Source organism: Bipolaris oryzae, assembly GCF_000523455.1.
Source record: "Bipolaris oryzae ATCC 44560 unplaced genomic scaffold scaffold_280, whole genome shotgun sequence".
NCBI classification, from domain to species: domain Eukaryota; kingdom Fungi; phylum Ascomycota; class Dothideomycetes; order Pleosporales; family Pleosporaceae; genus Bipolaris; species Bipolaris oryzae.
The window spans coordinates 1-21,114 of record NW_006911556.1 but is presented as its reverse complement, the minus strand read 5'-3'; the positions used below and the strand labels follow the sequence as shown (position 1 = coordinate 21,114).

General features: G+C 50.0%; 10 protein-coding genes across 10 annotated transcripts; 3 read left to right on the top strand and 7 right to left on the bottom strand.

Annotated features, from left to right (window-relative positions):
• Positions 1 to 260: 260 nt before the first annotated feature.
• COCMIDRAFT_9960 (uncharacterized protein) lies at positions 261 to 740 on the bottom strand (the record flags this gene model as incomplete). The annotated part of the gene is made up of 2 exons (XM_007695194.1): positions 261 to 660; positions 712 to 740. The coding sequence occupies 2 exons, from the start codon at positions 738 to 740 to the stop codon at positions 261 to 263; spliced, it is 429 nt and encodes a 142-aa protein (XP_007693384.1).
• Positions 741 to 1,189: 449 nt separating this feature from the next.
• COCMIDRAFT_9959 (uncharacterized protein) lies at positions 1,190 to 2,522 on the bottom strand (the record flags this gene model as incomplete). The annotated part of the gene is made up of 2 exons (XM_007695193.1): positions 1,190 to 1,649; positions 1,705 to 2,522. 2 exons carry the CDS (start codon positions 2,520 to 2,522, stop codon positions 1,190 to 1,192), a joined length of 1,278 nt encoding a protein of 425 aa, XP_007693383.1.
• A 1,908-nt stretch (positions 2,523 to 4,430) lies between these two features.
• Positions 4,431 to 5,339, top strand: COCMIDRAFT_109636 (uncharacterized protein; the record flags this gene model as incomplete). The annotated part of the gene is made up of 1 exon (XM_007695192.1): positions 4,431 to 5,339. The coding sequence occupies one exon, from the start codon at positions 4,431 to 4,433 to the stop codon at positions 5,337 to 5,339; it is 909 nt and encodes a 302-aa protein (XP_007693382.1).
• A 1,102-nt stretch (positions 5,340 to 6,441) lies between these two features.
• On the bottom strand, positions 6,442 to 7,191 carry COCMIDRAFT_109634 (uncharacterized protein; the record flags this gene model as incomplete). The annotated part of the gene is made up of 2 exons (XM_007695191.1): positions 6,442 to 7,064; positions 7,143 to 7,191. 2 exons carry the CDS (start codon positions 7,189 to 7,191, stop codon positions 6,442 to 6,444), a joined length of 672 nt encoding a protein of 223 aa, XP_007693381.1.
• An 838-nt stretch (positions 7,192 to 8,029) lies between these two features.
• COCMIDRAFT_41520 (uncharacterized protein) lies at positions 8,030 to 8,531 on the bottom strand (the record flags this gene model as incomplete). The annotated part of the gene is made up of 3 exons (XM_007695190.1): positions 8,030 to 8,142; positions 8,197 to 8,392; positions 8,445 to 8,531. The coding sequence occupies 3 exons, from the start codon at positions 8,529 to 8,531 to the stop codon at positions 8,030 to 8,032; spliced, it is 396 nt and encodes a 131-aa protein (XP_007693380.1).
• Positions 8,532 to 9,878: 1,347 nt separating this feature from the next.
• Positions 9,879 to 10,853, top strand: COCMIDRAFT_109647 (uncharacterized protein; the record flags this gene model as incomplete). Its single annotated transcript, XM_007695189.1, has 1 exon — positions 9,879 to 10,853. One exon carries the CDS (start codon positions 9,879 to 9,881, stop codon positions 10,851 to 10,853), a length of 975 nt encoding a protein of 324 aa, XP_007693379.1.
• A 1,886-nt stretch (positions 10,854 to 12,739) lies between these two features.
• Positions 12,740 to 14,568, top strand: COCMIDRAFT_9955 (uncharacterized protein; the record flags this gene model as incomplete). The annotated part of the gene is made up of 5 exons (XM_007695188.1): positions 12,740 to 12,787; positions 12,842 to 13,250; positions 13,306 to 13,568; positions 13,622 to 13,981; positions 14,032 to 14,568. 5 exons carry the CDS (start codon positions 12,740 to 12,742, stop codon positions 14,566 to 14,568), a joined length of 1,617 nt encoding a protein of 538 aa, XP_007693378.1.
• Positions 14,569 to 15,139: 571 nt separating this feature from the next.
• On the bottom strand, positions 15,140 to 16,840 carry COCMIDRAFT_109641 (uncharacterized protein; the record flags this gene model as incomplete). The annotated part of the gene is made up of 2 exons (XM_007695187.1): positions 15,140 to 16,341; positions 16,420 to 16,840. 2 exons carry the CDS (start codon positions 16,838 to 16,840, stop codon positions 15,140 to 15,142), a joined length of 1,623 nt encoding a protein of 540 aa, XP_007693377.1.
• Positions 16,841 to 17,759: 919 nt separating this feature from the next.
• On the bottom strand, positions 17,760 to 18,770 carry COCMIDRAFT_109639 (glycoside hydrolase family 128 protein; the record flags this gene model as incomplete). Its single annotated transcript, XM_007695186.1, has 1 exon — positions 17,760 to 18,770. One exon carries the CDS (start codon positions 18,768 to 18,770, stop codon positions 17,760 to 17,762), a length of 1,011 nt encoding a protein of 336 aa, XP_007693376.1.
• Positions 18,771 to 19,608: 838 nt separating this feature from the next.
• COCMIDRAFT_41515 (uncharacterized protein) lies at positions 19,609 to 20,405 on the bottom strand (the record flags this gene model as incomplete). Its single annotated transcript, XM_007695185.1, has 4 exons — positions 19,609 to 19,764; positions 19,811 to 19,998; positions 20,122 to 20,335; positions 20,403 to 20,405. The coding sequence occupies 4 exons, from the start codon at positions 20,403 to 20,405 to the stop codon at positions 19,609 to 19,611; spliced, it is 561 nt and encodes a 186-aa protein (XP_007693375.1).
• Between the last annotated feature and the right edge of the window lie 709 nt (positions 20,406 to 21,114).

The window sequence follows — 21,114 nt, the reverse complement described above, 5'->3', positions numbered from 1 at the left end:
GGGGTGGGATCCACTTGCCGCTGCTGCCGGGTGACGGGTTGCAACTGTTTTTGGCATGCGCAATGTAACGGTGGCTGTGTTTAATAAAGTAATTGGCTTTCGACTAGTAACATTTTCCAAAAAGAATATACATTATAAGTATAAGTTGTCATCTGATTTCCATTTCATTAATCATCCCATAAATTTCTCTTCCTCCACAAGACAACGATGCTCCAGTTCATTGTAAAAAAATTTAATGATTTGTTTTGGCTGATAAAGGCTTATGATGACCAGTCGAGATTCTTGAGTTTCTCGTTTGTTTGAAGGGCGGTTTTCCGTCCGGTACGTCTGAGCTTGGGGCCAGACGCGGAGGCATCGTTCTCTTTGTTGGCCTCGTCAAATGGTGGTGGTGGTGCTTTCCTCTTCGCAGGAACAGCTTTGTTTTGGTGTGCCTTCTTGGAGGCAGTGGTAGTGGTAGTGGTGGTTGTTTTGGGTGAAGCGGTTTTCACCTCAGGAGCAACGACATCTTCGTCGCTACCATCCGAAACCACAATCTTCTTCTCCTCCTCCTCCTCCTCCTCCTCTTCCCTCAATGGCGAGGGCGAGGGAGACCTGCCACTTTCTCTATATAGTGACGCGAGGTCACTGACGCAGATTGGCGATACTTTGGGGGCGAAATTGCTACCACATACATTGTTAGACTTAATTGTATCATGTCGGTATTGCACTCACCTCATGTCAGCTGTTGGATCTGAAGACATGAGGGGGCCATTGTGCTGAAGTTTTATGAGACTGTACCACATGCGACGCTAACGTTCGAGGAAGGTACGATATGGAAGGAGCAGCTGGCTACATAACCCGCATCAGTGACCAATTCAGAATTAAACCCACTCTTTTTCGACGCACCGGTTCACAAGAAAGAATCCCTTTTTTTCAAGTTTTAATGCCCAAGAAGCTTTCTCGAAATCTTTTCCTTGTTTGATTACTGTCCCAATTCCAGAGAGACAATAATGCTGTATCTAAACAACTTCAGATAGCCCGGATCAGCCAATACTGCAACCACTGAAACTTCGTAGGCACGACATCACAACAGTGATTTGGAAATTATAGCTTAGGGGTATTCCATGTATTCTGAAAAGAGAAGTGTACTCTAAAACCACTATGTGTACCTTCAGACTACTTGACCATCACCATCATCGAACCGTGTACCCTACTCGTCGTCCGTCGAGTCAGTCGTTTCCATGCCATCATCCTCAACTTCAAGAATCTCACAGAGCTTCGCATTCTTGGCTTTGTAGTCACTCCAGTGAGCGTCGGTTCGATCCATCAAATACTTCATGTGTGCCTCATCTGCTGCTTCCCATAACTTGACGTAACGCAAGCACACATTGTTGCGGAAAATCCAACATCCCAGCTCCTGAAACCCCACTTTCGGTCCGCTGTACGCCTGATTAGGCTTATAGTTGAACGGTGATAGCTTGCGGTCGTTTTTGCATTTCAGCATATGTTGACCATACTGGTAGATCCAGTTGCCGAGATCGTGGTCCTTAGGCAAGCGATCATGGACCACAGTGCGGTGCGCTGCGACCAGAACCCATGCAAACTTCCAATATACGGAGTGTAGCGACTGGGGAAACTTCCAATCATCGGACAACTCGATAAGATTTCGACTAGAATGGAAAGTCAGTTCATGTTGTACTTCGCGTGTATGTGCAATATACGTACCTCTTATGCAAGTTGTCCCAAGTAGCGGCATACGCGTCCGTGGGTTCAAGAGTCAGCCAATGTGCCTTCTTGGTCACGCTCTCTCCCCATGCAGGTATGCACACAAGAAATGTCATCTTACGAAGAGCTTGAGGACCGGTGCTCCACCTGAAACGAACTGGAGGACGATTCTTTTCGCCATAGATACGATCCCATCCAGTACCATCTGCAGGCGTATACGGACACAGAATTACCAAGCTACGCTTGAACCATTCTGCAACGGCGGCACATTCTGGCTCGTTCTGGAATACGGCAGTGTCTCGATCACTCGGATGGTAGAGATCATGGTACACGGGCCAACTATCGTCCTTTATCGTCTGGCAGACATCGGTGACTACATCTTTTGTGATATTCTCTCTACCAAAACTTGCGAGACTGGCAGCAAGCGCCGATTCCCAGTCGTCATGTACCTGGAACTTGAAGTTCCCCGCCTGATATTGAGGAACTGGAGGCTGAAAGAGGGACACAATGTCCTCTCGAGTATCCACGAACTCCTTCGCTAGCTTGGGGTGAACTCGGGCTCCATTCGGTGAGAGAGGATGGGCAGTCAATACCGTGCTGCTCAGCACGTCGGTGTAGTAGACCCTATGGCCGAGGGTGTCGGCAGCCCCGCTGGGCATGCGACGTGTGATGCGAAAGTTCGGAGGGATAAAGCCGTACTGAAGGATGTCTTGGACCAGCATGCGACCGATCACATGGCTTCGTGTAATCACTTTGTCTCGTGTAGAGTACAGAGGGTCATCAGTAGGCACGTAAAGGCCAAGGTCAGGCGTAGACATAGTGGGAGCTGTGCCTGATCAAGAAACTGGCATTGTCAGTGGGGTAGTTGTAATTGTTGTTGCAATTAATCACATCAGTTTTCTGTTAGCTCGCAGCGGATGCTATGATCGCTTGACTCTTCCTTACAAGAGGTGGTTGAACCTCAGACTACTGTGGTATCGCTATCACTGTAGTCGTGGCTGGGTACAGAGGTCGGGCTGTTGTTAGAGTCCTGAGAGAATGTGAGACCCTAATAGCGGTGAAATATGAATAGAATCGCAGGACGCGCTACTGACAAGCGTTTGTCTTGCGTATGTGTGCGTGCGTGGGCGTACTCTCACTTCGTTTGCTCCAAGTGAAAATTTATTCTGCGGCCTATATACACCGTGACTTCTAACAACCGCCTCCCAACCTCCACCCTCCACGTTGGCTAATCACTAGCCTATCTCCTGGCGCTGCGGCAGTCAAGACCAGTCAGTGAGTGACAGCGACTCAAGTCACCGCACACATTCTAACATCGCCTGTCTACAGAGTAAGATGCCTTTCTTCCTACCGGGCACGCAAAATGATATCTTCCGAGGCACCGGGCCCATGTGGGAACTTCACCGACATGGCGGACCCATTGGCCTTGCTCCGCATACGCTGAACCCGAGCGTCCAATACGGGTGCGAGATCATCGATGACTACCTTTCGCAAGACGGTTTCAAGATCAAGTACAAGAAGGGAATGCAGGGCCATTTCATCAGAGAGCAGAAGAACCGTGACGGACTCTTGATGGCCAAGATTTTCATCCAAGGTGTGACAGAGCATGGGCCTGACGTTGGAGATCGAAGCGCTTGGATACCTTCAACCAAGATCAAGAAGGGCATCGTTCCATGGAGAGCAAATGTTCGAGACTGGCCTATCACGATTGACTCGTTTCCGGGTTCTATAAGGTGTAACTGGAAGCAGCCACCACCATCCGCGAATGTCGTCCTCGACAAGACTATCGTGAAGCTTATCCAAGCCTTCTACGATACCCCGGCCGCGTTCGTGAGCTCCACATTCACGGATCTGGTTGACAAGCGCGGAGTCAGTGCTATTGTCGGCGTCATCCTACAGGGCATCAAGGACGCTGGTCTCTATGAAGTTCTCCAACGCAACGACTTCACCAAGGGTGATCTGTACAATGCTGCTGCCTGCAAGATCGCGGCTGATAAAAGCTCTGAGTATCGTGGCATTTATGGGAGGTTTCAGAAGTCAGGGCCCGAGGCCGGATTCTGGCGTCCAAATACATGGTAGGCCATCAAGGCAGTTAGAGGGAGGTTCCTGTGCTTACATGTTGATTAGGTACGCTTATATCGGGCATACGAAAGAAGACTTTGCATCCCGTTTTGTTTCACATCCACTAGGTACTCACAAATACGCCCAGCTGAACCGATGCTCAACTTCGCTATTGAGTTTCGCGTTCTGTAGATGGTATGGTACTGTTGACTTAGACATGTACTTTATCGCAGAGCAGGTTTTCGTATGCCTGATCGGCACGTACGTACAGGGATAAGATTTGCCGGACCTTTGCCAAGGTGGACGATCTCAAGGGGTTTCGCGACATTGAAGCTGCTACATATTTCCAACAGATCTCTGCCGAGGTATTCAAAGATACGCAATGGATAGTGCCACTGCAGCGCCCTGAATTCGGGGTCGCCTACGGAGCGAATTCCCGTTCGCCATTGGAGGAGATGGGCAGGATCACAGAGAAAATGCTCTTCATACGGACTGACTTTCTTGTGAAGGACATTAAGGCGAACACCTCGTTATCCAGGGCAGAGTTCCGTCGTCATACTCCCTTGAAAATCCGCTGGGCCAAGCACCAAACCTACTTCTCTACATATCCCTTCTACTTGGCCAACAGAGGCAAAGAAGGCAAGAAACTTCTCATGTATTTGTATATGTCCGCCCATGAACTCGATGGTTTGAACTATCCCCTCGAGGGGACACCGTGTCAGTTGGTATTTGAGGTCAACATGGACGGCACCGCTCACCCGCATGCCTGGGCAAGACTCCCAAAGGTTGGATTCTTCCAGAATTGGGATCAGGCAAATTCCTTCGCGGTTCGCATTGAGTGGGAATATCCTCAAGGTTCGGGTGATTGGCGATTCCGGTACGTGCAGACATCAGACACTCGTGCAATAGTCGACCCTAAGGTACCTGGTTCTTCGAAACGCTACGCCCAAGCTATGACCTTCATCCATTGGCTCCTTCACGTCGAGACGAAAGTTCCTCACCCATGGATTAAACAAGTGAGGGGCTACGCAAGAGTCATGCAGATTCGTTACGACTACATGACACAGTCTCTCAATCTCGGTCCCCCCGATCCATCTCCTAGGATGTTGCCAGCAGGGAAGCTATCTAGTGCGGCTATCAAAGCACAAATGGTCAAGTTCGGTCTCGATAAGAAGCAGGGAGAGGTAACGAGCATTTCTCCTAAGCGCAGTAATTGCGACTTCTGCTGGGTTACTTCACTCCACGAAGAGGTAGATGGCTACTTGAGGGTTTGCAAGAAGGTTCCAGGCACCGATGTTTGTACAAACTGTCAAAGGTGGGGTCTTCCTTACTGTTCTTGGACCGACATTCCGCCTGGAACGATGAAGACGGCGGGTCTCAAATGGACCGCACAATCGATGGCGCGTAAGATGGAAGTGGAGGCTGCACTTTGGGCGCTTCCCCCTTCCAGTGTCGGACCTAAGACTTATAGGCTCGACCTTGTACAGCTTCAGTGCGAGGAATCAAGCGAAGATGAAGAGGGTGAGGATGTTGGGGAAGGCATGGAAGGGAGTGAGTGGAGCGAAGATGAGTGAGGTACACGGTTCGATGATGATGATGCCGATGGCGGTAAGGATAGTCAGGATGGTCGACTCAGAAGATCATGGGTGCACTGTTTTTGGGAAACGAATAGTGTCGCAGTCAAGCTCACCTGTTCGCCAAGCCCAGTAAGCTCAAAGTACAGACGGTGACGGTGAGGGAGCTTGGAAGAGGGTTAAGCTTGAGCCGACAACTATCTGTAATATAGAAAGAACATACAAAGATGGTATCGGTAGATCATATCCCCGACTGTGTAGGTGACAGCTTCGTTCAAGCTCTATTTGGAAGTGACCGGCATCCAGATCTTTCAGATGGAACGTCTTGGGGTTGATGAGTGCAAAGGAAAACATGATATGCGACCAATGACCCAATGGAACCTCCTCCGGCTCCATGTCACCATAGGGGCGTTGGTAGCTCCAGCCTTTGTGGCAGCCAATGGTGCGTGAAGCGGCAGTCCTCTTGGAAAGATCGCGCTGAAGACGTGGCACAGGATCTGGTCCGTAAAAGTCTACTGTTGCGCCGCAGAAACCATGCCTACGGCAGCATACGTTGAGAGGACGAGTAGTTAAGACCCCAGTTTCCGCCGTCACACTCGGACTTGCGATGGCAGTCGCTCGTGCATTTGTCACTACAGAAGGTGGAACCAAAACCACAAGCTCCCACACCAGTATTATCACTAATATTGTGTTGGTTTTCTTACTATTCAGACTTGCTAATTGAACGGACTTACAGTGGTCCACAACAGCCAAGGTCATAGCGTTCTGTTGCGGTGCAAGTATAGTCAGATTCCTCTTTGGTTCGTAGGAGCATTTCTCCTGCCTCTGCTGTCGTCTCCATGCCTTAGAGTTAGCATTTGCTTTGATGAAAGGTGATAGGCTAATCGTTGGATATCGTTCCGTTTGTATAAGAAGCCTTGCTGCCGTAAACTGTTTAGATTGATCAGTCTTGGTTAGATGGCCTAGAGGTCATATGTTTCATGCAATGTATTATATAGTAAGGATTTACCTGCCTCTTTCCTATCAACACCATGAGGTAGAAAACCTTAGTCGACCACCTTGGGGTATATCAATGCTGTCCGATCTCCAGAAAGCAGTCCAGCTACCGCATAACCGGCGGCCTAGCCTCTTTATTGAAAGCCATCCTGCTGCATAACCACTCAACCGCCTCTTGCACACCCGTACCCGTAAGCGCACTGCAGGGCAGCACTCTGCTATCCCTCATATTGCCTCCCTTCTCGCCCTCAAACACTCTCCGCACAAACCCTTCCTTGATCCTCACCACCTCGACACAATCCTCTCTGTCTTGCTTATTCGCCAGAATAAGTATGGGCACACCACTCGCCTCTTCATTCGCCAACACGCTCTCGAGCACAAGCTTACACTCATCCAGCCTGCCTATATCCTCATTGCTCGCCGCATTGCTTGCGCTCAGATCCGCTAGCGTCGCATTTCCCACATCACTGCTGTCGATAACAAAAACAATGGCGTGGCAACTGCTGTAGTAAGATTGCCATAAGCCGCGGAGGCTATGCTGGCCGCCTACGTCCCATATCTTGAGGTAGATGGGCGGGTTTGGCGGTGGAAGGGCAATGGTAGCGACGTTTTGGCCCACAGTAGGCACGGTGCGGAGGTTGGCGTTGGACGAGGTATATGTGCCTTTTATTTGCTCGAGAAGAGTTGTTTTGCCGGCATTGTCAAGGCCGAGGAGCAGGACCGAGTATTCTGGGCGCGAATGTTAGAGAATGCGGGCGCATAGCAGAATGGGGCCTCGGATCAAGCGATCCTGCGGGGGTATGTTACCTTCTTTGCTCGTCGCATGCAGGTATATGGACTTGAAGAGGTGGTACATGGTTTGCGCAACGCGTACTGTAGGCGCGTGGGCTTCACATGTTGGTGGTGGATCGGAGGGTCGGTACGGGACGCGGTTGATGCCTGCAACGTTGTCCTTATCGATAACAGGCTTGATCTGAAAGGGAAGTGCAATCCACATCACCCCTTTTTCATCTTTTGTTCAACACTTAAACTACAACTCTAGTATCCTGTCTTGAGTCAAACAACACAGCCGAACAGGGATCACGCAAGTTGAACAATAATCAGATTCACAGCTTCTATCGCTGGGTGCATTGACACCGAGCATCGCCCGACATTACGCTATAGGAGATAGAGAAAGACAATATGCACCATCGATCCACACACTGCAACTGCACTTTACCCAGCATTCATTACATCATTCAAGTACTCGCCCAGTATTCTTTTTGTTTGCTTCTATTATGTCGTTCAGCCTGCTGAACAACATCCACTCCATGTCGGCACTGATGACTTAGTCAATTTGCCGTCTAGTCCTCGGTCGAATTTTCCTGGACGACAAGACTGTCAATGTCGATCCGGACGTCCTTCACTATTGCCGCATCGATCTGGGGAGACAGGTCCGCTTGGGAAAATTCCCTCAAATTCATCGACCAAGCTGGTCATGTTCTCTGAGGAACCGATCGATGCGCTGCATCACTTCCGCCTTGGTCATAAGCTCCTCTGTAGCCATGGTGTAACAAAGCCGTTACTAGATACGCATAACACAATCCTTACGCCATCGAGCGGGAGCAGATTTAGCACAGCAAATCTGCCTGGCGGAAGACGTAGCTAGGCGTGAGGATGTAGATGAACTGTGTCAAGAGTATGCATGCGCAAAATCATAGGTCTCGCACAGGGTCATAAGGTCGGGCTCGTTGGGCCGCCGTGCTAGTAGTAATGGCAGCAGCATTAGTAGGTGCCTTTTGTTGCGCAGCTAATGCTTTCTTGCGAGCTGTACAACAAATGGTCAGGTTAAGCTACTAAAGAAGTAGATGATTGCACATGCCTTCATGCTTCATGCGAGTTAACGATAGACCGAGACGTTTCCCTACGACTTCCAAGCTCACTGGTCGGATATTCTTTTCGGCTAACTTCTGGTTGACATTGTTCACGATTGCGTTCTTTGTCTCTTGATCGAGGGCCCTCCATAATATGTCAGGGTCTTGTTCTCTGAGCCTCCTCGCTTCTTTGGTTATTATCGCCTATCCATGGTCAGGTTTCGCAGAGGATGAGGGGATAAGATTACGGTCTCACAACAAATACGTCATCCCATTCGCGCGCAGTCAGCCCGGCATATCTACGAACCTCATGTTTTGACGGTTGATCTGGTAGCCGCCGCATGGCACCAGACGGGGTTGACAATTCTTGAACTCTCCTGCGTCAGACATGATAGCACGCGTCCGGGTTATAGCATGCGGCCAGCTTGGCCAACACTGCCACCACAAACCCCCCTATTACTCCGCGGGTCTGAGGTGTGTCCACATGAAGGAGAAGAGCGCCACGCACGGGTTTGTTGGCCGCAGTTCGTAACAAATAGGCCGCAACATACGTAGTAGTTACGTGGTGCGCCACAGGGGCCACCCCTGAACCCGATGCCAAGAACAACAAGCCCACAATCCTTCGTCTGTGTATCTAACCTCAGCGGAAGGACGCTTGGGCTATACTGCGCCTTTCCACCTATTTATATGCGACGATACATACAGGGGTCCGAGTCGAAACGATAAGTGCTGACCTTTGCATTTTTGCATATCATAAGTATTAAACAACTATACAATGATGCATTATCTATTCTTCAGGTATACTCCCGCGATCTTATTGCAAGGCTGCTGTGTTTTCAAATTCAATTGATCCTACATGGCAGAGTTTTCAACTTAGTGTCGTATATTTGCTTATCTCTCTAGCCACGTTTTGGAATGAACTCCAGTAGTTTTTCATGCAAAAAGAAACACAATCCGATCGTCTCCGAGACACCCCTCTTATCAAAGGCCAACAGAATGATTTGGGAACAAACTCTGACTAAGTATCGCATACAATTCGATGACTATTGGTGTATGATTCTGCCCAGATGCTCCTGGCGAATTTTTTTCAAAATGTTCCGACTCCAATCGAGAAGCGCAACAAAATCTCTGACCCGTCCACGATTACCAGCATCTTGAAAGAAGATCATCATGTACTGGATGATGAGGTATACGCGATTTTGCTACGCTCCAGCATCTCCATGGTGGGCTGATAGACAACAAGCCCCCTTTCCGTTCGTTGATGGGGGGAAACAGTTGGAAGCATTTGAAGGGGTTGAGGCACAATGCAAACCCCCATAGGATGAGAGTGTGCTGCATAGCATATTCACGAAGGATCTCTGCGTTCATTCATGGAGCTCAGACAACGGGCATCTCTTTGCGCAAACCGGGCTGAATATATCTCCATCTCGGCGCTACATATCGGCCACTTATGGCTCCGGCAAAACGTGAGCGCAGTGTTAAGACTGCAACTAATAGTAAATTAAAACGGCGGGCAACAGAACTGAAGAATACCTGTCTGGTTCAAAAAGCCAATAGAGCTTATGGCGGTAACACAGCTGCTAACATCACAGATGACCGCCACTCCAGCAGTCCTAGGTCTCGCCATGGTAGGCAAGCATTTATCATCAGTTACCCACCCGCTAAATACCACCGCAAAGCACATCAAGCCATGAACAGTGCGCATAAATGTGCAAAGCGACAACTCCTAGACGAACAAGTACATTTTATCATCATCACGCGCGATAACAATAAGCCAGACGCATACGGCACGGTCTCCACCACGCATGGCCCTATGACATGGGCAGCCGTAGCAGAAGCATACAACAAGAAATACAATGTCCTCATCACCCCAGCAGCTATGGAGAAGCGAGTGAGACAGCATCGCGCTTCATGGTTAGCAAATCACCCAAACTATCCCACTGCAATCGCGTACGCAAAAAAAGACAAGTTCCAACAAACTCCTCGTAAGCACACTAGCACTACGGAACGTAGACACCCGGGCACGCGTGAGCATCTAGACAAACAGGCTGCTCATGAACATATAGCAGGCTGGATACCACCAGATGCCCTCCGCAACCAATCCGACATGCGCTACTACATCGAGCGCGGAACAGCACTCAACACTGGCGTTGTCACTATCCATATCCTAAACGAGCACGGTGAACCAGTCGACGCCATTAGCATCGACAGCCACCTTTTCCAGCGAAGTTCCGGTATCCTCGGTCGCCTTCGCAGCAGCGAATGTACGCTGGTAGTCGAGCTGAACGTCTCGGCAGTCGCAGCCATCCAGTGCTATGTCGCGTGCGCATCTTCCGACGAGCTTCCTGCATCGCCGAATCAAGAGATCGGGAAGGAGGTTTCGCTCATACAGCTTTATTGTCTCGCGGTGCAGTTAGAAGATGAGCATGTGAAGGGTTTGGTGTTTGAGCGTTGGCGGGTGCTGGCTGATCGGGGTGAGGAAGTTGAGTTGGATCTTGAGGAGCTTAATTTGCTGTTTGATTGTACGGAACATGGGGATTCGGCGCGTATGTTTTGGGTGGAGGCGGTGTGTGCAGAGGGGTTGAGTGGGGAATTGCTTGCAAGGAACTCGTGTGGCATGGCGCTTGCTCGGCACGTTCGAGAGTTGATGTTGTCTTATGCTTGAATGTTTATGATTTCGATGACGATACTAGGATCATCTTTTGCGCTAAAAGCATGAGAGCGCGCCTCTTAGAAAAAAACCTTATAGTAATAAATTTTCCGGTGCGCGCATGCCAGCAAAGATTCCTTTCGAACTATGTGGTATCAAGCTGGATGCTGAGGTGAGGTGCCGCGTCTTTATCATTCACGCTACTTAGGGTTCAGAATAGCTGTCAAACGCTACTAAAGTAGGGAGGCGCTTTTGGCATAGAAAACTGACGAATCTGTTACCATTTATTACTTCGACCAGGGCCCCTGTACGTTCCGTCGCATGTGCCATCCAGGCAGAATGCTTGATTATATCCTAAGTTTCTCGGCAAAAGGTTATATTCAGGATCGTGCAGTTTCGTCGCAACAACTCGGTCGCTTCCAATGAGATATTAGAGCAGATTAGAACATTGCCGAAGTAAAACTCTTCTACTTCAGCACTGTCTGGTAGGGCATTTCAAGCTCCCGAAAGAGGTGACCAGTTCGATCAGTACGTTACAGAAGAAATAACCTTAGCCTAATACCTCGTGAAAAGTTATTTGTGAGTATCTAAAGACGTACACAACATCTGAACGTTCAACAGGTATGCCTCCCGGAACAGCGCCGGTGAATGCCGTGTAACTCTGGAGGCATACTACCCTTGGTACAAGGAAGTCCAAGGAGAGATTGGCCAGTCCAAAAACCAAACCGGCCCGGAGTGCCATTACCCGAAACATCGGAAGTACCTTGTCCATAACATCGCAAACCTGCCGCATATCATCTGACTATTTGCCCCCGTCTTACCTGCAGGGTCAGATGCGATCGTCGAGGCCGTGGATTTAAGGTACGGACTGGACATCAACACCGTCTCTCGTTAGCTTGTCTGCATTGAGTATAGCAAGGGGAAGATTACCGAGTGTGATGAGCAGTACGCCTGTCGGGATGCAGAATACTTACCAGTCTTACGCCCGCCCGACACGATAGGCATATTTACCCCGCTCGGTACGTGATTTTACCTCAACTCAACAGCCGCTGGACCTGACTGGAGCGACGGACATTCCTCCGATACATCAGAGTCCCGTCTTACTACTCCCCTTTGATCAACATGCATTATTCTAATGAATATCGACTTGGTTGCTTCGAGCCCTGATGTCTACGCGGTGGCTCAGATGCAAAGCCAGACGCCAGTACTTCCGCCAACGCCGCGCTGCCATCCATAAGAAATGCAGACAACATGAACAAGAACCATATTCACGCGCTTGACGAAGATCTCAATCGAAGCTTGTTCGAACTGTGCAGTTTGCGTCCAGTAATAGTCTTGTACCTCAATCCTACAACGAGACAGTTAAGGCGAGCAATCCGCCTTCTTGATCAATACCCATCAACGTTTCGCTGCTTACAGTGAATGTCATGATAGGGGAGTCCCTTTCCGTGAAAGATCGCAACCTTAATCTACGCCCCGCAAGATCCAATACGTTCTACAGTATCTCCATCTGCTTCGGAAGTGCCAGCTAATGCGCTTGCTTGTTCCATGAGATGCCCAAGGAAGGGCCTCCTCCCGGATCTCCGTAACCGTCAAACCAATGGCGCACATCCATGTCAACATAATTATTAAGGGCTGTCCTAGCCACCAGGGAGCCCGTTCTTGATAGGATGACTGATTAGAGTTTTCTTATTCCTTTTGCTTGGCGTCTTGTTTCTGGAACTCTGGCCTTGGTTCAACGCGGCTGGAAAACAGCATAAGCCGGACATTTCGGGCCATAGGCCGATCATTGTCAAGATGGAACTGCCTTGTATGCCTCTCCACAGATGGTTTATAGTCTGGCCGTTTCCCCACAAAATCTTCTCCACATCTCCTCCATTGCAAAAGTCTCTACCAAAACGATGGCGGAAGCAAAGGAGCCGCATGTCAGTACGACTGCGGAGCATGCCGTAAGTACCAATCTCCAAACTTTGTTTCACCCTCGCCTACTCACAGGATGATAGGCCAGCGACAATGTTGTATCAGAAATCGCCATTGTCGCAGGTTCGGAGGCCATTGCAGAAGCCAGATTGAAAGAGCCCGTCAAGCTCTTCACTAGCTCGGCCATCCTACTTTACATCTGTGGGTTTGTTGGCTTCTTTTGCTCTACCTGCAACGGATTTGATGGCTCCATGTTCGGCGCTCTTCTCACCAACAAACAATTCAAGGAATACTACAATGTCCAAAGTACTGGCGCCTGGGCTGGTATCGTGACATCAATGTATCAGATAGGGGGAGTTGTCGTGCTTCCCTTCATCGGCCCGGCTTGTGATACCTGGGGCCGCAGGGTCGGTATGGTTATCGGAGGCACTCTTGGTTGCATCGGTGTAATTATCCAAGCGACTTCCCCCGCTTCGAGCCCTGTAGGGCAATGTAAGTCGTTCCGATCGACAATGCCGAATGCAAATCTCACTAACTTTCCGATAAGTCATGGGCGGCCGTTTTCTGCTTGGATTTGCCGTACCGATAATGTCGACTGCCGGACCCGTGTACGTCATTGAAACTGCGCATCCATCTCATCGCGGTGTCATAACTGGTCTTTACAATACTTTCTGGTTTGTTGGATCACTTCTTGCAGCCGGCGTTACACGAGGATCTGCGGGTCTTGCAGGCAATCAATCCTGGAGGATTCCCGTGTGGCTCCAGATGCTCTTTCCAGGCCTTCTCGTTATACTGCCTTGGTTCCTACCCGTAAGCTGCGTTAACCAAAGTGCTGAGATGCACGTATACTAACTGTGTCAAAGGAATCGCCTCGCTGGCTTTACACTCGTGGCAAACAGACAGAGGCCAAGAAGATCCTCTCAAAGTATCATGGCTGTGGCAAAGAAGACAGCATATGGGTCTCGATGCAAGTTCGCGAGTATGACATCTATCTGAACATGGATGGAGGCGATAAGCGCTGGTGGGATTATAGGTCGCTCTTCATGAGCCGCCCAGCCCGCTACCGTCTTGCTTGTAACTGTGTGGTCTCGATCTTCGCCCAATGGGCAGGTAACGGTGCGGTCGACTACTTCATTGCAGGGGTGCTCGAATCAGCTGGTGTTACATCAGAGATAAAGCAGATGAACATCAACCTAGGCAAGAGCTGCATGCAACTTACTTGTGTAAGGTTTCTGGTCTGAAACACGGTATTCATTCTAACAAGGTGAAATAGGCCGTCATTGGTGCTACATTCGTTGACAAGCTCGGCCGCCGGCCCATGTTGATAGGAACATTCAGTATCATCAGCTTCGTCTGGGTTGCTGCTATTGGGGCAGTCTCGTACCAGAACAGTCACCACAGTATCCCAGCTGGAAACGCTTTTGTCGCACTAGTATTCCTCTTCAACGCCGTCTTCGCCTTTGGTATCACGCCTCTCCAAGCGCTCTATCCAGTCGAGGTGCTCTCTTTCGAAATACGAGCCAAAGGCATGGCATTCTCGCAGGTTGCGCTCCAAGCGGCTATGTTGGTCAATCAATTTGCGTATCCTGTCGCTTTGAGAAATATCGGCTGGAAGCTGTACATTGTCTTCGCATGCTGGTGCCCTGTTCAGGCATTTGTTGTCTGGCTCTTTATCCCAGAGACTAAGAACCGCACTCTTGAAGAGATTGACGACATCTTTAATGCGCCGAATCCGAGGAACGCGTCGCTTATGAAGAAGAAGGTTGCTGTTGATGGGCAGGGAAATGTCCTTGAGCTTGAGAAGATCTAAATACGAGGATGTTGTTGGTCTGGCTCTTTCTTGTGAAGTCTTAGACGGCCGTCGACACATCGATGACCGATCAAGTCGGAAGGGTGTAGAAACAAGACAGAATTTTTGTTATGACTATCGAAAATAGGTGTGTGGGGATAGTCGTTTATATAGGCGATGGGAAGAGAGAGCCGTTTGTAAAGTGAATTGCGCAATCGTGAATGACTCACGTGATATGACTCTCAATCCAATAAAGGGTGTCAAATATGGTTTGCACATTACCATCACGAGATAATCTTGGAATCTTCTAGTGATTTTCTTTCAGCCCACACTTCAATCCGTTCCATCGTCATGATACTGTTTCAACATCCAAACATGCATCACACCATATTTCGTAATGACTTTTTTTCATTTACTGTAAAACTGAAACAGGAACACACACAGTGATGTCTGACAGTTGAGGTCCGCAAGTACGCCACCACCAACACCAAGTTCCTACAACTTCCTTTCCCATTCTGACCATTACCAGAACAAAACGCCTATCCAACTTCCAGGACGTAAGAAAGCTGACTGTAAACAATAATCTTCCACACTAGAGCTGACTAGGCCCATACATCTCCTCAGAAGCTTCACCCGCCTCCCGCATGGCATGCTGTTTCGCAAGTCCGGACGAATCTCTTGCCCATCTCAAAGCAGCTTTCGCCTTCTCCAAACGGCTCTCCATCTCCAGAACCTTCTTCTCGGCCTCCAGCATCTCCGGCGACGAGTTCTCTTCCCTCAGTTTGCTCAACTCAGTGCTCGACATGCCGCTCGCACCACTCGGCAACAGTCCACTCGAGTGCCTGACAAGTTCCTCTGGCGTAGCAAAGTTGTACAGCGCCCTGATGAACGTCGACGGCGGATGCACAATGTAAGAGGTATAACAACCGCGTGCAGTGAGCGGATGGTGATGGTACCTCTTACAATACTCTTCGAGCGAGCAGTTGAACAGGTGCTCCTCCGACGCCAAAGTAAAGACGCGCTTTACTTGGCTTGACATACTGGAAATCCACTTCTCATCCACCTTGGCGCCCAATCCTCTCATCACATCCGCGATGAATCCCAGCGTCTGCATGTCCCTTAAGATCTCAGCTAGATGGCTGACGATTTCTCCGTTGAAGTCCTCGGCGTGAAGCTTGGCAGGCTGCGCACTCATCGATGTGCGTAATCGGCCGGAGACGGGAGAGTCGCTCACAGCAGCGGGAGTCTGGCTGAGTCGCTTTTGCTCGACGAAGAGGAAGTGGAGGCGATCGATGACTATATCGACGATCCAGTCTACTTCGAGTATCGCGGCGAACAATAGGAGATCGAGCAGGCCCGCAACCGTCCAGTCGATCTTCTCGGCCTTGATAGCGCCAAAGCGGTCGTACAGCCCTGGTGTGGCGGCCTGCGCTTTCCAGAGGTAGTGGTCTGGCAGTCGCGTTGCGCGCACAGGAGCGATGAGTTGGATGAAGACGTTTATGGTGCGTGCGTTGAATTGCTCTGGGACATCGATGATGGTGTAGTTTGCGCTGCGATGAAGACTTCGGGCGTAGAAGGGGGAGTTGGCGATTAGGATCTTGGTGTCCACGCATTGTGGGTTGTCCTTCACCAGACGTTCCTCATTGGTGTTGAGGAAGTGGAAACGCACAAACGATGTTGTGCGGTTGCGGATGTGGAACTTCGCGCGGACGATGGTTGTGATGTCGGTTTTTGGGATCGATGCTGGGTCGTAGAACCCGGGCATCGAGTGTGTGAAGAGTGTGGTGATGGGAGCTGGGCTCCGAGGCGAAGGGTTGGGGGGAGGGAGCAGGGGGGAAGACTGAGTGGGATCAGAAAGTAACGCTTCTTCACCTACTATTTGTGTGTCCATATCCACGTCCTCGTCGGACTCACCTTCTGCATCGACGTCTGGGACTGGGTACTCCAGTACGTGGGCGTAGTCTTCGTTCTCGCCCATGAAGATCTTGCGGGCGATGCCGCAGCGTTTGCTCAGTGTCTTCCATGCTAACGGCTTCATATGCTCACGGTACTTGTTGTTGTACTCTTCAGCCACTTCATCCCAGTCCTTTGGGCCTGTGGCGCCGGGGACAAGGTTGTCGCGACAATGGATGATGAAGAGGTCTTGCTCTGACACGGACTGAGGACGTAAGAGCCATGGACGCGTGGCGAGTAGTTGAAAGACAGTCAGCTTGGGGGTGGCAGAAGCAGTTCGTTGACGCGGTGCTTTTGCTGCAATAATGCGTGTACCACTGGCATTATTTGGAGATGACATAATGACTTTTCTGATAGTATCCTTGTCAGTGTTGTCAGTACCGATGTCAATCTTCTGGCAGAGGTCTGCAGGCGGCTTGATGTTTTGACGCTACCGTACGGCAACAAGCATGTGACTTACTACTCGACATTCAAGGACGGGACTTCGAACTGTTGGCTCTTGCTCTGGTGGGCTCGGTTGAGACTTGGGGCACTGGTTGTTGTAGAAGATTTCTCACAGAGGGGTGATCGGGGTTTTTTTTATCTCAGTATGAAATTGAAGTGAGTGAATGAAATATCATAATCAAACTTAGGTGGAATCTACATTGACTATGATGTTGTGAAAGTGAAACGAAAATAGCTAGCTCTCATTATGAATACTAGTCAGATGTGCGTTTGATCCGTTTGCCTTAGCCCACGTGAGAAGGGGAGTGAAAGTAATAACTACCATGTAAACAAGCGGTTAGATTCACATCAAACGCAAGCCTGAGATGATTGGTTGACTCATAAACCGAGTGAAGAGGATCCGTGTCTTGACACTTCTGGTGGTAAAACAAGCGTTTAATTATTTGGTCATATCATACCGAAAGTCCAAATGAACTATACAACAGCACTCGCTTATCGTCAGAACCACTGTATACTAATGTAATTAGGGAACTAGAAATAATAGGTCATAATATATAACACATTAGGACCAAGTCTCTCACGTAATCAGATCTGTTGGCAGCTGTTCAGGGATTTCTTTATCACTAAAGCAAGCATCCAGTCGCTTCAGACAAGCCATCTCGAATGCAACACAACATATAGTGTGCAAATTTTAAAGTTCAGTGGGTGGTCTATAGTTCGTTCTATGCAGCGCTCTCATAAGCGCATCAGTGGTATCTAAAAGCATGCTAGGGTATCTAGAGTAAGACGAACGCGATAATTCGGCACCGACGCATCTACAACATGCCGAAAACCGTAGCGCATACGGCGAGAGCGGCCATCGTTCCAACGCTGACACGAAGTCCGCTTCCAGCATCCTCTGCTGCACCTTCTCCCTTTTGTCCCTCCTTGAATCCATCTCCCATATAAAGCGCACCCAGCTCCGTAAGACCACCATCGTCATCGAACAATGCTACTCCATCACCGGTCCATTCATTCGCGTCGTCAGGCCTGAACGCGCCAAACCATGCATATCTCTCAACATTCTCCTCGCCATCAAGGTAAGGCAGCGTCTGGTTCATCATATCAACGGTGTTGTCTGCGTCCTGCTGGGGCAGCGCCATCTCTGTGATCCAGAGCTTGAGGGGTACACTTCGCGATGTGTTTGTGTTGTAGAACTCGTCCAGAGTGCCTAGCCAGCCCGCAAGGCCATCAAAAGCACCGTACCAATGCACAGCCACAAAGTCGGCTGGACAACCATTTTTAGAGTCAATGTCATAGCAAGACTCGTTAAATCGACGTAACCAGTCAAGACCGTTTGGGCTACCAGTGGTGCTAGGGTGGCTGATCAACCATTTTCGTCCCCCGCTGTCTCCATTGCGAAAGGGAACAACGTAATCGATATAGGCTTTCGCAGCATCTTCGGGGCTTATGCTGCTTCCGCCACTACCTTCTGAGCCGTCCGGTTCATTGAAGGATAGCAGGTGTTTACTACTCTCTGGCAGCCCTCGTATTACACGCTCGGTTTGTTGATCTTTGGTGGCGTCGATACCATGAATCATCGGCACGAACTCAAGTCGGTCGGCTGGGATAAGATCACTGTTTGGGTAGGGTGACCAGTTGTAGTACCATGACAGTTGCGAAGTTTCGGAGGTGAGAAGTCGATTGTCAGATTTGTGCGTGTCGCCAATGAATGCAAAACCACGTTTTGACTGTTGTGCAAGCGCCGTTGTGGCGAGTATCGAAAGAACAGTGGTTGTGAGTCCCATTTGTTGTTTGTGTTGTCTGGATGTGTGTAGGCGAGGCATGTTGGTACTAGTGGAATCACAGATTGGATATCCACAAAAGCTTTGCTAATGTTTCAAAGAAGGGAGATATCTGGGGAAAGACAATTGACAACGGATCCCAGAGTATACCTTAGCTCTTATCTTTCCACTACACATGTTGCGGCAAGGTACATGCCCATGCTGGGCTCGTGCTGGGCTTGCGTCATTGGTCACGGGAAAGTTGGTCAGCCCGGCTGGAGCAAGGCGCTGCAAGATATGACGAACGACAAAGACGTAGGATCAGCAGCTACGTATCTTAATGGAGCAATTCGGACCAACTGGGGCCGTAAAACAGCCATTGAACGGTTGGAATGCACCGACGTTTATCCTCGACTTGCCAAAAGCCATGTGGCGCGCTATGCCTAAGACAGGATAGTATGCGTGCATTCAGCTGTTTGGATGTTAGCGAAACGAGGTATAGACCAAAGTTGCCATAGAAAGGTAGCTTCTAATTTACTTGGAAATCTATGCTAACAATAGCCTTTCATGCATTCATTACAAGTATCATAGCATTATATCAGTCTCCATGTAGAATGAGGTGTGGACATGGCGCTTGCAAAATCTCAGATCGGAGGGTGTCACGACGGAGAAGCACAAAGGTGGCGACGGAATTGGCATAGGCGCATACGGTATCGATGTTTGTGTGAACCAGGCCTTGGCCCTATTTATTTCATGGACCAGACACCGTAGAAATCGAAGTGCCATATCATGCATACATGATGAGTGTGAAAGACCCTAAAGATTCATCGCTCATTTGACTCCAAACCGTGCCCATGCCTTGACCGTTTTCTTCGCCGCAACATCACCACCCTTATTTCCTCTATTCCTCAGAGGCGGTGATGGCCTTGCGGACAGCACGGCCACGCTGCCTGGAGTTCAAGCGGCGCTCGAGAGTCTGGGGACCCTTCTGGACGACCTCGGCACCTTCGGTGAGGATAAGCTCGATGTGGGAGGGGTTGGACATGTATGGGTTGATCTGTTCATGTTAGGAAAGTTTACGCGATCCGTCTCGGTGTACGTACACGACCGTGAGCACGGTAAGTGCGCCTTCGCTGCTTAGGAGCCTGGTTGACCTGGATGTGCTTGATGATCAGGTTGCTGGTGTCGAGGCCCTTGGTGTCGGCGTTGGCCTCAGCGTTCTTGAGGAGACCGATGAGGATCTCAGCAGACTTGACGGGCCAGCGGGCCTTGGAAACACCGAAAGCCTTGCCTGCTCAAGTCAGCGTGCGTTCCTGCAATCGCCAAAACAGACTCCATCCAATCTCCAAGTCCCCATGTCTTGCATACGTCCTCCCATCGCGCCAATGCGCCAATCGATTTCAGGGCCACTCACCCTGAGCAGTGCGTCCAGTGCTGCCAGCGTACCGCCTCATGGGAACGGCCTCCTTGTGCTCCAGGACATTTCCGAGGTAGGTAAGGGCGCGCTCGAGCTTCCAGCCGTTGACGGCCTGAGCGGTCTCGCGGGTGTTCTTGAAGGAAACGCGGAGGTAGCTGCCGCGGGCGCGGGCAGACTTTGCGCCGTCAATGGAGGTTGCTCCGTAGCGAACCTGCAAAAATTAATTCCATGTTCGAGTCGCAAAGGTCAATGATGTATCGTGGCGGTGGTAGACGTACCATTTTGTCGATTTGTGCTGTGGGTGTTAGTGGAGGTTGACGACGTGGTGTCTGGGAAATTCATGTCAATTTTCGATGTGGGCAGAGCGGCTCGGCAGCACTGCACGGGCCATGTCACGTGTCTGGGTGTGCGCGGTTCTGCGCTAAGACTAATACTCGGATTTTTTTTGAGCTCGAACTTCAAGCTCCTGCAGTACCCATCGCTCTACCGCGACAACCAGTATCCACACCCACTTCAACGCGCAACATCGCTGCGCACCGAGTGGAATTACATATCACGAGTTAGTACCATGCACATTGCAACTTCAGATCCTAAAATTAACCATGCGCGACAGCCTTTTCATCTCCATAAGCTTTCAACGAAAACTCCGAACTTAGTAGCAATGGCCTTCACTCCCAGGTATGCCTCCCACTACTCAAACCTCCATCGCGAGGTAGAAAAGACTTGGGATGCGACCTTTTGAGCAGTACTGCGCCAACTTGAAACTTTTCACTTCGGCCTGTCGCTCAGTAGATTCAAGTCTAAAATGCTTCTGAGAAAAAAACTTTACTAACATATCTTCAGAGGTGGTCGCGGCGGTGGTCGTGGCGGTGGTGACCGTGGCGGTCGCGGTGGCTTCACTCCTAGAGGCGGACGTGGCGGAGGCCGCGGCGGCGGTGATCGTGGTGGCCGTGGCGGAGGCCGTGGTGGTGGCCGTGGCGCTCCACGAGG